Source organism: Calonectris borealis, chromosome 4 (assembly GCF_964195595.1).
Source record: "Calonectris borealis chromosome 4, bCalBor7.hap1.2, whole genome shotgun sequence".
In the NCBI taxonomy this organism is placed as follows: domain Eukaryota; kingdom Metazoa; phylum Chordata; class Aves; order Procellariiformes; family Procellariidae; genus Calonectris; species Calonectris borealis.
This window is the reverse complement of record NC_134315.1, coordinates 64,810,998-64,824,370: the sequence shown is the minus strand read 5'-3', so window position 1 is coordinate 64,824,370 and position 13,373 is coordinate 64,810,998. Positions and strand designations below refer to the sequence as shown.

The window sequence follows — 13,373 nt, the reverse complement described above, 5'->3', positions numbered from 1 at the left end:
TCTGGCCTGCTGGCATATACCTGTTCAATGACTTGTAAACAATCATGGTTAAGATCACTCTCTTTTTCACTTGGCATTAAAGAGGCAGGATTTAGAATTTTTCTAACAATTTTTCAGGGCCTTTGGTTGCCTCATACAATGGTTTTGCCATCAAACCATAATTTAGAATCCAAAGGCGACACCATCCAGCCATTCCTAGAAATCCTCTCAACTCTCTTTTGCATTGAGGGGGTGCCATTCTGCAAATGGCTTTTTTTCTATCATTTCCCAATCTTCGCTGTCCTTGGGAAATCTCAAACCCTAAATAAATTACAGTTTGTTTTGCAATTTGTGCTTTCTTCTTTGACACCCTATACCGGCCATTCCCAAAAAGTTTAGGAGGCGAACAGTCTTTTCTTTGTAGATCTCAATAGTATCTGCTCCCAATAGGATGTCATCAACATACTGAAGGAGAGTGATTTGATTTTCCTTACCGGACCACTGTTCCAGTTCCTTATTCAGGGCTGCTCCAAAGATGGTTGGGCTATTCTTAAACCATTGTGGCAGCACAGTCCAGCAGAGCTGAGTCCTCCTCCCAGTCGACGGATCTTCCCATTCAAAGGCAAAAATCTTTTGACTGTTTTCTTCCAGAGGTATACAAAAGAAAGCATCTTTCAAATCTATAACAGAAAAATATGCATTTGATTCATTGATAGTTGTTAGCAGCGTATATGGATTAGGGACTACTGATGTAGTAGGTATAGTTTGTTCGTTTTGTAATTTTGAACATTGTATACTGTTCTGTTCGTTTCTGTAATTTTAAAACAATGAAGATTTGATGCTTAAAAAATTAGGTATTGTGTTTGCAGGTGTGTAGTATTGTTAGACTCTAGTAAAGATTAACCTTAAAATCAAGAACCATAAATGAACGTGATCCAGACGTGGCTCGGAGACAAACCTCGACCTTATAAGGGAAGAAAGGAACAGGTTCATGAAGAGTTCACTACCCTGCCGACCACCAGAGACCACTGGAGACCCTCAAGAAGACCCCAAAGACTTTAGTGCGCATGTGTCTAGGATGATGTAATATTATAATTAGTTCTTGGAAATTTAATGAATATGTAAAAGAGAAACTTAAAATATGTATGAGAAGCATAGATATAAGCAGAAAGATGATTAAACCAGGTGTACTTGATTTGTGGCAAGTCCACCGAGCACCCAGGTCTGAATAAAACAATATCTCTCCTGAGCGTGTGGAATTGGTTACTTGCACGCTGGGCACAAATCCGCTTTTCGGACAACAGTTTTTGGCGACCCAGATGGGACTGCTGTGAAGCCTTGCCCGGATCGACTTGCCGGCTCTCAGTGGGGAGACCCTGCTCTCCGGACTCCAGCGCGCACCGACCTTTTGATCGGGGACTCCGTGAGTATTCTCCCCGACCAGAGCAGGTGAGCGACTCAACGGTGCAACGCTAAGGTAAATGAGATATTGTTCTGGAGTATAAAATTGCGCATACATTTGGTAAGGAATTGTGGCCAAAGGTAAAAAATAAAAAGGTATATTCATATGCGTTTGACAGTGACGACTGGAGTATATGAAATGGCGCCAAAGGTAAAAGGTACATTCATATACGTTTGACAGTGACGACTGGAGTATATGAAGTCGTGGTTAAGAACATTCTTTTGGGGTAAAAATATGGGAACTCAACAGTCTAAAGTAACTCCCTGCTCTCCCCTTGGATGCATCATAAAACATTGGGGAAAATTTGGGGGAGATCCTTTGAGAAAGGAGAAATTAATTGAGTATTGTACTAGATGGTAGCCAATGTATAAATTGGAAGATGAGGAAAAATGGCCAGAACTGGGAACTCTACAGTATAATACTATCTTGCAACTGATGTTATTTTGTAGACGACAGGGTAAATGGGATGAGGTCCCTTAAGTGGACTTGTTTTTTAGCTTGAGAAATGATCATGAGATTCGGAAGAAATGTAAACTTTTAGACTCAGATTCTAATGTAATGATGATGGTGATGGAGGACAAGGAACTAAAAGCGCATTGTTGTTCTGCCTGTAGTATAGGAAAATGGTGTTTAAAAGTAGGAGAAGAGGAAGAAGATTAGACTCAGATTCTAATGTAATGATGATGGTGATGGAGGACAAGGAACCAAAAGCGCATTGTTGTTCTGCCTGTAGTATAGGAAAATGGTGTTTAAAAGTAGGAGAAGAGGAAGAAGATATACAGATGTTGGTAGCACCGAGTAGAAATGAAAGTTCTGAAATTGGAGCAAGGGGAAGTAATACATTTAGTCCAATAGCTGGCAGAACTAGGACGCAGCAGGGGTCTGTTTGACTAGCACCCCTTCGTCAGGCTGTGGGCCCAAGGGGGGAACCCGTATTTGTGAAAGTACCTTTTACAACTTCTGACTTAATGAATTGGAAAGAACTAGCAGGGTCATATAGAGAAAATCCTGAAAAGATGTATAGATCCTTTAGGACAATTATTGAAAATCATAATCCAGATTGGCAAGATATTCAAATTCTTTTAAATAATTTGCTTACTCCTGAAGAAAAGAGGGTAGTATTGGAAAAAGCTAATATGGAAAACGAAAGAATAAATGCAAGAGAAGGTCCTGCTCATTTTATGCCGACACAGGACCCAAACTGGAATCCTAATAGTAATGATGGGAAATTAATGATAAAACAGTATCAACAATTGATTTTATATGGAGTAAAAAATGGAATATCCCGTCCAAAGAATTTGGCAAAATTAACCCAGATAATTCAAGGGAAAACAGAAGATCCATCCACCTTCTATGAACGCTTATGTGAGGCAGCCAGAAAATGGACGGATTTAGACCCTGAAAGTGATGAGAACAGGGCAATATTCACTACTTTGTTTGTTGGACAAGCAGCCCCTGATATTCGAAAGAAATTGCAGAAAGTGGATGGCATTACAGGGATGACTATATCACAGTTGATTGAGATTGCCTATAAAGTATATAATAATAGAGAAGAAGAAGAAAAGAAAAACCAGGAGAAAGAAAAAATAAAAGATAGGAAGCAGAAAGCTGCTATTCTGGCAGCTGCTTTTGTGAATGCTCAAGGATGTGCTGAAGGTAGGCGAAGAAGATATTTGAAAGGAAGAGGCAGAGGCTATTTAAGGGGCAAAGGTAGAAGATGTGGAAATATATTTAAACGGTCTACTCTGTTAGGGATCAATCAACGTGCTGCATGTAACAAACAAGGACACTAGAAAAATGAGTGTCCAGAGAATAAGAAAGTTGCTGTGATTCAGCCACAGCAAATCCCATCTGAAGCTGATTTACTTATGATGGGAGAGGATTCTGAATGATGGGGACTGGGGGTAGAAAATTATATTCTCCCAGCTGAGCCCCTGGTTCCAGTAAAGCTGGGAGATGAAGTAGTCAATTTTTTAGTGGACGCTGGAGCAAAATATTTTGTTATAAATACATGTAAAGGACCAATGAGTAAATTTAATGTATCTATTGTTGGGGTCACGGGAAAGAAAGAGGTAAGGCCTTTTTGAAACCTTTAAAATGTAAAATTGGAGGAAAAACATTGATGCATGAATTTTTATATATACCAGAATGCACCATGCCTCTCTTAGGACGGGATTTATTGAATAAATTGGGAGCACAAATTACCTTTAAAAAAGGAAAAATCCAAGTTTATTTTCCTGACGCTAATGCCTGGCAAGCCCAAGTTTATTTATTACAGACAAACACAGATGAATCTGAAGAAATTCCAGAAGAGATTAAAGATGCAGTTTACCCTTTTGTCTGGGCAACGGAGAAACCAGGAAGAGCGAAGAATGTGGAACTGGTAAAAGTTGAATTGAAAACAGGAGTTCGACCGGTAAGAAAGAAACAATATCCTATTAGTATAGAAGCCAGAAAGGGTTTGGAACCAATAATAAATAACTTTCTTAAATATGGACTTTTAAGAGAATGCCAATCTAATTACAATACTCCTATCCTTCCAGTGAAAAAGCCACATAACCAAGGATATAGGCTGGTTCAAGATTTAAGAGCAATAAATCAGTTAGTGGTGGACATTCATCCAGTAGTCCCTAATCCATATACGCTGCTAACAACTATCAATGAATCAAATGCATATTTCTCAGTTATAGATCTGAAAGATCCTTTCTTTTGTATACCTCTGGAAGAAAACTGTCAAAAGATTTTTGCCTTTGAATGGGAAGATCCGTCGACTGGGAGGAGGACTCAGCTCTGCTGGACTGTGCTGCCACAAGGATTTAAAAATAGTCCAACCATCTTTGGAGCAGCCCTGATCAAGGAATTGGAACAGTGGTCCAGTAAGGAAGATCAAATCACCCTCCTTCAGAATGTTGATGACACCCTATTGGGAGCAGATACTATTGAGATCTGCAAAGAAAAGACTGTTAGCCTCCTAAACTTTTTGGGAATGGCCGAGTACAGGGTGTCAGAAAAGAAAGCACAAATTGCAAAACAAACTGTAATTTATTTGGGATTTGAGATTTCCCAAGGACAATGAAGATTGGGAAATAATAGAAAAAAAGCCATTTGCAGGATGGCACCCCCTCAATCTACAATGTCAAGTTCTGTTAGTGGAACAAGACGACATCATTTTGAAGTAAGTGCGATTTTAAATCCTGCTTCTTTAATGCCAAGTGAAAAAGAGAGTGATCCTCATCATGATTGTTTACAAGTTATCAAACAGGTATATGCCAGCAGGCCAGACCTGAGAGATGTCCCTCTCCAGACTCCGGATGAAGAATTATTTACTGACGGAAGCAGCTTTGCTGTGAAAGGAGCAAGGAGGGCTGGCTATGCCGTGGTAACCTTAACCGAAGATCAAGAAGTAAAAGCATTACCTCCAAATACATCCACCCAGAAGGCAAAGATAACAGCTTTGACAAGAGCTTTAGATCTGGCTAAAGGTAAAAGAGTTAATATTTATACAGACTCTAAATATGCTTTTGGAGTTGTTCATGCCCATGAAGCGATATGGAAAGAGCAAGGACTTTTGTCTGCCAGTGGTTCACCTATAAAGTATGGAGCAGAGATTTTAAATTTATTAGAAGCTGTACAGAAGCCTAAAGAAGGCAGTAATTCATTGTAAAGCACATCAAAAGGGGAATTCAAAAACAATACAAGGAAATTGAAAAGCAAATGAAGCTGCCAAGCATGTAGCGCTGAATATCACACCCCAAATTACAATGAAGGGGAAAAAAAAAAAAAAAAAAAGTTGGCTGAACTATTACAGTGGAGAAAGAATGATCTAGGATGATGGATTACTTCACGTGGACAATGTATAGTAACTCCCGAAATCATGGAGAAAACTGATGGTCAAAACCCATACTGAGACACATATGGGAGCAGAAGCAATGGTTGAATCGGTAAAAAGATATGCAATAGGGACTAAAATGTTATTGATTGCCAGAAGTGTGAGTAATAAATGTGAGATTTGTCTTAGGAATAATCCAGAAATACAAATCTGACCCCCTCCTGGAGAGGTAAGGAGAGGCATAACTCCCGGTGAGTATTGGCAAATAGATTTTTCAGAATTACCAAGGTGCAATCAATACCGATATTTATTGGTATTGGTAGATACCTTCTCTGGATGGCCAGAAGCTTTCCCGTCTCGAACCAACAAGGCAAAAGAGGCAACAAAACACTTATTAAAGGAAATTATTCCAAGATTTGGAGTCCCTTTAGGGATATCCTCGGACAGAGGTCCACATTTTGTGGTGGAGGTTATTAAGAATATGAGTAAGACACTAGGAATCAAGTGGGATTTGCATGCCCCTTGGAGGCCACAATCTAGCGGAGAAGTAGAAAGAATGAACCAAACATTAAAGAGACAGATTTCTAAGATATGTCAGGAAGCTCAGTTGAAATGGATCGAAGCTTTACCACTTGCCTTGTTAAGAATTAGGGTGACTCCGAGAGCTAGAGAAAAAATAAGTCCATTCAAAATTTTGTATGGTAAACCTTACAATGTTAATCTAACAGGAAAATCTGAACAAATGCATGTGATAGGGGAAAAAGTATTAACTGAGTAAGTATTAACACTCTTGTCTTTGAGTAAAGTATAATACTAAAAAGTATTAACTAAGTATTAACACTCTTGTCTTTGAGTAAAGTATAATACTAAAAAGTATTAACTAAGTATTAATACTCTTGTCTTTGAGTAAAGTGCTGAGTTCTTTACACAAGTATGTTCTTTTGAAGACACCTTTACCTCTTGAATTTCCAGTACATTCATTCAGTCCAGGAGATCAAGTTTACCTGCGAACGTGGAAGGACGACCCCCTTGGAGAAAAGTGGAAGGGACCCTTTCAAGTGTTATTGACAACAAACACTGCTGTAAAATTAGAAGGAATAGATTCTTGGATTCACTACACTAAAATAAAGAAAATACCTCCTAGTTTGTGGACATCTATACCTAAAGGACCATTGAAGTTAACTTTAAGTTCAGTGCTACTGAACTATTTGTAATAGTTAAATTTTAACTGTTAGAAGGGAAACCAAATTAATTAGGAAATTGTGAGTTTAGGAGTAGAAAATGTGGAGCCTGTTGATATTAATTATGACGATCAGTAAAGCTGAATCCCAATTTCTATTGCCAAAATGAGATAGAAATCGAAATATCTGGGAACTTTTAGTCCAAGAAATAACCAACATGTCTTCTTTTGGAATTGCAAACAAGTAAAGGACTTAACATCTGGATTTAAGGAACGAGAAGGGTTAGACCTTTCTTGGTTATTTTCGTGGCTTCCAAATTTGAATTGGCTCAGGCAATTGTTTTTATTTGTGATACTGATCGTCATTTTAGTTATAATTACTTGTTGTATGATTCGATGTGTGTCTTTTTGTAGACCAAATGCTTATAAGTAAATGGTGTGATGCGACGAGCGAGGGAAGGCAGGCAGTCGACTCAATGTGAGTGATAAGGCCAGCTTCAACTTTATTGTAAAACCCTACACATATTTATACACTAAGTTCTACCTTATGCATACTTGTCTCACAATCATTGGCTTAGCTCTAAAAATTACATTATCATATTCCTCCTACTTTCGGTTACTGCTACGTGGTCCGGGTTCCATCCTGTTTTTCTTATACTGTACTTTCTCAAAGTTGCTTATCTGCACAGAGCAAGGTCAGCATGACTTTCTTTTCTCCCTTGTCAGCATGACTCAGAATTTTCCCACCGCGGCCTAGTCTAGCTAACTTTCTCCAACAGTGTGAGACTCATGATGCTTAACATCATAAGTCTCAAAGGGGGGAATTGATGTAGTAGGTATAGTTTGTTTGTTTTGTAATTTTGAACATTGTATACTGTTCTGTTTGTTTCTGTAATTTTAAAACAATGAAGATTTGATGCTTAAAAAATTAGGTATTGTGTTTGCAGGTGTGTAGTATTGTTAGACTCTAGTAAAGATTAACCTTAAAATCAAGAACCATAAATGAACGTGATCCAGACGTGGCTCGGAGACAAACCTCGACCTTATAAGGGAAGAAAGGAACAGGTTCACGAAGAGTTCACTACCCTGCCGACCACCAGAGACCACTGGAGACCCTCAAGAAGACCCCAAAGACTTTAGTGCGCATGTGTCTAGGATGATGTAATATTATAATTAGTTCTTGGAAATTTAATGAATATGTAAAAGAGAAACTTAAAATATGTATGAGAAGCATAGATATAAGCAGAAAGGTGATTAGACCAGGTGTGCTTGATTTGTGGCAAGTCCACCGAGCACCCAGGCCTGAATAAAACAATATCTCTCCTGACGTGTGGAATTGGTTACTTGCACGCCAGGCACGAATCCGCTTTTCGGACAACACTACTGGATGAATGTCCACCACTAACTGGATTATTGCTCTTAGATCTTGAACCAGCCTATATCCTTGGTTATGTGGCTTTTTTTTTTTTTCACTGGAACGATAGGAGTATTATAATCAGATTGACATTCTCTTAAAAGTCCATATTTAAGAAAATTATTTATTATTGGTTCTAAACCTTTTCTGGCTTCTATACTAATAGGATATTGTTTCTTTCTTACCGGTCGAAATCCTGTTTTCAATTCAACTTTTACCGGTTCCACATTCTTCGCTCTTCCTGGTTTCTCTGTTGCCCAAACAAAGGGTAAACTGCATCTTTAATCTCTTCTGGAATTTCTTCAGATTCATCTGTGTTTGTCTGTAATAAATAAACTTGGGCTTGCCAGGCATTAGCTTCAGGAAAAAGAACTTGGATTTTTCCTTTTTTAAAGTTAATTTGTGTTCCCAATTTATTCAATAAATCCCGTCCTGAGAGAGGCATGGTGCATTCTGGTATATATAAAAATTCATGCATCAATGTTTTTCCTCCAATTTTACATTTTAAAGGTTTCAAAAAAGGCCTTACCTCCTCCTTTCCCGTGACCCCAACAATAGATACATTAAATTTACTCATTGGTCCTTTACATGTATTTATAACAAAATATTTTGCTCCAGTATCTACTAAAAAATCGACTACTCCATCTCCCAGCTTTACTGGAACCAGGGGCTCAGCTGGGAAAATATCATTTTCTACCCCTGGTCCCCATCATTCAGAATCTCCTCCCATCATAAGTAAATCAGCTTCAGGTGGTATCTGCTGTGACTGAGTCACGACTGCTTCTTTGTTCTCTGGACACTTACTTTTCCAGTGTCCTTGTTTCTTACATACAGCACATTGATTAAATCCTAATGGGGTATATTGTTTAAACATATCTCTACCTCCTCTACCTTTTCCTCTCAAATATTCTCTACCTCTACCTCTCAAATACCTTTTACCTCTTCCTCCAGCTGATCCTTGGGCATTTACAAAAGCAGCTGCTAGAATAGCAGCTTTTTGTTTCCTGTCTTTTATTTTTTCTTTTTCCTGATTTTTCTTTTCCTCCGCTTCCGTATTATTATACACCTTATAAGCAATTTCAATTAACTGTGATATAGTCATTCTTGTAATCCCATCCACTTTCTGCAATTTCTTTTGAATACCTGGAACAGCTTGCCCTACAAACAAAGTAGGAAATATTGCTCTATTCTCATCACTCTCAGGATCTAAGTCTGTTCATTTCCTAGCTGCCTCACATAATCGTTCATAAAAGGTAGATGGGTCCTCTGTTTTTCTTTGAATTATTTGAGTCAATTCCGCCAAATTCTTTGTGCAGGGTATTCCATTCTTTACTCCATACAAAATTAATTGTTGATACTGTTTAATCATCAATTTCCCATCATTACTATTAGAATTTCAATTTGGGTCTTGAGTTGGCATAAAATGAGCAGGACCTTCTCTTGCATTTATTCTCTCATTTTCCGTATTTGCTTTTTCTAATACTACCCTCTTTTCTTCAGGAGTAAACAAATTATTCAAAAGAATTTTAATATTTTGCCAATCTGAATTATGATTTTCAATAATTGTTCGAAAAGATCTATACACCTTTTCAGGATTCTTTCTATATGATCCTGCTAACTCCTTCCAATTCATTAAATCAGAAGTTGTAAATGGTACTTTCGCAAATACTGGCTCCCCCCTTGGGCCCGCTGCCTGGCGAAGGGGTGCTAACAATACAGACCCTTGCTGGGTTCTAGTCCTGCCAGCTATCGGACTAAAAATATTGCTTCCTTTGCTTCGATTTCAGAAGTTTCATTTTTATTTGGTGGTACTAACATTTGTGTATCCTCCTCTTCTTCTCCTAGTTTTAAACATTGTTTTCCTATGCTACAAGCAGAACAACAATGCGCTTTTGGTTCCTTGTCCTCCATTATCATCATCATCACATTAGAATCTGAATCTAAAAGTTTACATTTTTTCCAAATTTCATGATCATTTCTCAAAGAAAAAAAAAACAAATCCACATAAGGTACCTCATCCTATTTTCTTTGTCTTCTACAAAATAACATTAATTGTAAAATAGTATTACATTGCAAGGTTCCCAATTCTGGCCATTTTTCCTCATCTTCTAATTTATACATTGGCCACTATCTAGTACAATATTCAATTAATTTATCCTTTCTTAAAGGATCACCCCCAAATTTTCCCCAATGTTTAATGATGCATCCTAAGGTGGAACAAGGTGTTACTTTTGATGGTTGAGCTCCCATATCTTTACCAAAAAAGAACGTTCTTTACCACAACTCCATATACTCCAGTCGTCACTGTCAAACGCAGATGAATATACCGGTTTACCCCTGGCGCCTACAACTTCATATACTCCAGTCATCACTGTCAAACGCATATGAATATACCTCTTTACCTGTGGCCACAATTCCTTACCAAATGCATGCACAATTTTATATCCCAAAACAATATCTCATTTACCTTAGCGTTGCACTGTTGAGTCGCTCACCTGCTCTGGTCGGGGAGAATACTCACGGAGTCCCCGATCAAAAGGTCGGTGCGTGCTGGAGTCCAGAGAGCAGGGTCTCCCCACCGAGAGCCGGCGAGTCGATCCGGGCAAGGCTTCACAGCAGTCCCATCTGGGTCGCCAAAAACTGTTGTCCGAAAAGCGGATTCGTGCCTGGCGTGCAAGTAACCAATTCCACACGCTCAGGAGAGATATTGTTTTATTCAGGCCTGGGTGCTCGGTGGACTTGCCACAAATCAAGCACACCTGGTCTAATCACCTTTCTGTTTCTATCCATGCTTCTCATACATATTTTAAATTTCTCTTTTACATAGTCATTACATTTCCGAGAACTAATTATAATATTACATCATCTTAAACACATGCGCACTAAAGCCTTTAGGGTCTCCTTGAGGGTCTCGGGTGGTCTCTGGTGGTCAGCAGGGTAGTGAACTCTTCATGAACTTATTTCTTCTTTACCTTATAGGGTCGCAATTTGTCCCTGAGCCATGCTTGGACCACGTTTGTTTATAGTTTCCAAGGTTATTCTTCACTAGAGCCTAACAATGCTTCCGGGATACACAATTTAGACTAGTTACAATTCTACACACCTGCAAACACAACACCTGCTGGTTACCTAACTTCTAAGCAACAAGTCTTCATTGTTTAGAATTACAGAAGCGAACAGTAAAATTACAGAAGCAAGCAGTATGGAATAGTAGATACTGTACCTACTACATCAGTTACATACGCCACATCGACCCCAAGCAAGTGGGCAGGTTGAGAAGATGAATCATTTGATAAAACAACAACTAGCTAAAATTCGTCAAGAAACTAATCTATATTGGTACCAAGCGCTTCCACTTGCGTTGCTTAGGATCAGAACAAAACCGAGAACTAAGGAAAGCATAAGTCCTTTTGAAATTCTGTGTGGAAGGCCATACCAATTGCAATATAGAGGAGAAGATTTGAATCAGATAGGAGAAGGCTATCTGCAACAGTATATGATTGCTCTAGGAAAACAATTGGGCCAAATAGAAAAAGTTGCCTTAGGAACCAGAGCTAGGGGCCTAGAACAACTGGCTCACCCTTTTAAGCCAGGGAATTGGGTTTATGTCAAAGTTTTTGCAGGTCAACCATTGGAAGAATAGTGGAAGGGACCGTTCCTGGTGTTGCTGACGACCTTTACTGCAATCAAGATCAAGGAGCAGACACTCTGGATACACCATACTTGTGTGAAGAAAGCTCCACCTGGAGAATGGACTTCTGAGAGGACAGGACCGTTACAGTTGAAACTTTCTCGAATGCAGTAAATTACATTTGGGACTTTGACGTATTATATACTGATATTAGCTTTTGAGTAAGGAATGAAAACACTAAGAGACTTGATATTCCTTTGTTGCTTTTGGATAGAATTACTCCATGAGGGATCAGGGAATCCATGGAAAGGAAACCTGCATATAGACTTGTTGCAAAGAACAGTCCAGATCGCTAATAAGTCAGATTGTTGGGCCTGTACTCATTTTCCGGAGCATTCAAAGAAGGAAGTTCCCTTAATTGGAATCCCTATACCAGCTAGTATATCTTGGAACACTCTGTGGGTAAACACTTCCTTTAATGTAAGTAAGGAAATGAAAGAACAGGAATGGATAATTGAGACCCCAACTCCAGAACAAAAATATTGTACCTGTGTACAACGGTGTAACCCCCCCCAGAGGAATGGACGAAATCAGATGCCTCACAAAGACTGATTTTGTTGGAAATTATTCCCATTGTATTAGGACTATAAATATTGGGGGCTTAAAACTTGTTGAATCTTTTGAATGGCCGGTACCCGAAGGAAAGGGTTGGTATTGGATTTGTGGAAATAAGGCCTGTAAGGTCTTGCCACCAAAGTGGTCAGGGATATGTGCTTTGGGATATGTACCGTAGTTGAGAAATTAGAATCTAAAAATGTGGCTAAGAACATATCTTCGAAGAAGTAAGAGAAATGGAAATAACCCATTAGTAGAAAGATCCACTGGGTTCCATTCTTTCGCACGATGGTTTATGCCATGGTTAGGAGTTATTGAATTAGAGAAAGCTATAGTAAACATATCTGCTATGATTGAGAAAATTGGGGACGAAACCTATGATGCTATAAAGGCCTTGCAAGAAGAAGTATCTGAATTGGCAGAAATAAGCCTCCAGAATAGAATGACTTTGGACATGATGTTAACCTCTCAAGGAGGAATATGCACAATGCTAAACACAAGCTGTTGTGTATACGTAGATCAAAATGGTAGAATTTCTACTGATTTAGAAGAAATCTGGAAACAGACAAAAATACTCCATGAAATACAGAAAGATGACACTTCATATGGAGTAGGGGAAACATTCAAATGGTTAACTTCATGGATTCCCGACCTTAGTCAATGGGTGAAAAAGTTGTTAGGTATTCTTATGATTGTTATATTGGGTTTTGTTTGCATATATATAATAATACAGTGGTTTTAGAAATGTTGTTCTATAATTGGAAACAGTGAAGTTCTCCTTTTATAGCCTCAAAGGAGCTTAATTTATTGAGGGATATAGCTTTAACTATATACCCTCAAAAGAAAAGGAGGGATTGATAGGGAAACCAACAGCCCCAGCACATACCTGATAGGGATTAAGGTCAAGTACAAAGGAACAATGAAGACATTTACAGTTCTTTGTTGAAATGATGCAGATGGTTAGGAATACCTTATGAATAGGCCCACTGGACACATAGTAGATAAAAAGGCCTTGAAACTTAGTATTCTAGATAAGGAGGCCAACCTTGTATCTTGAGATAAGAGGGTGGTGCTAGTGAGAATTACGCTACTTAAGCCAGGAGCTAGAACTAAGTATGTGTGAAGACTGAGACTTTTGCATATCTTAATAAATTCCGGGAAATGTAATGAATATGTATACTCTAACTGTATATAACTTCTATGGTTAAGTGATTTGGCACGCACACTAGGTGGAGCGATCCCCTGTGCGTCCAGTGCTGCAAT

General features: G+C 38.6%; 1 protein-coding gene across 1 annotated transcript; it reads left to right on the top strand.

Moving 5' to 3' along the window:
- Window positions 1-4,574: 4,574 nt before the first annotated feature.
- LOC142081544 (ribonuclease H-like) lies at window positions 4,575-6,363 on the top strand. Its single transcript, XM_075148212.1, is given in 2 exon segments — window positions 4,575-5,086; window positions 5,088-6,363. Coding segments are annotated over 2 exon segments (693 nt in total). The 3' UTR covers window positions 5,269-6,363.
- The last annotated feature ends 7,010 nt before the right edge of the window (window positions 6,364-13,373 follow it).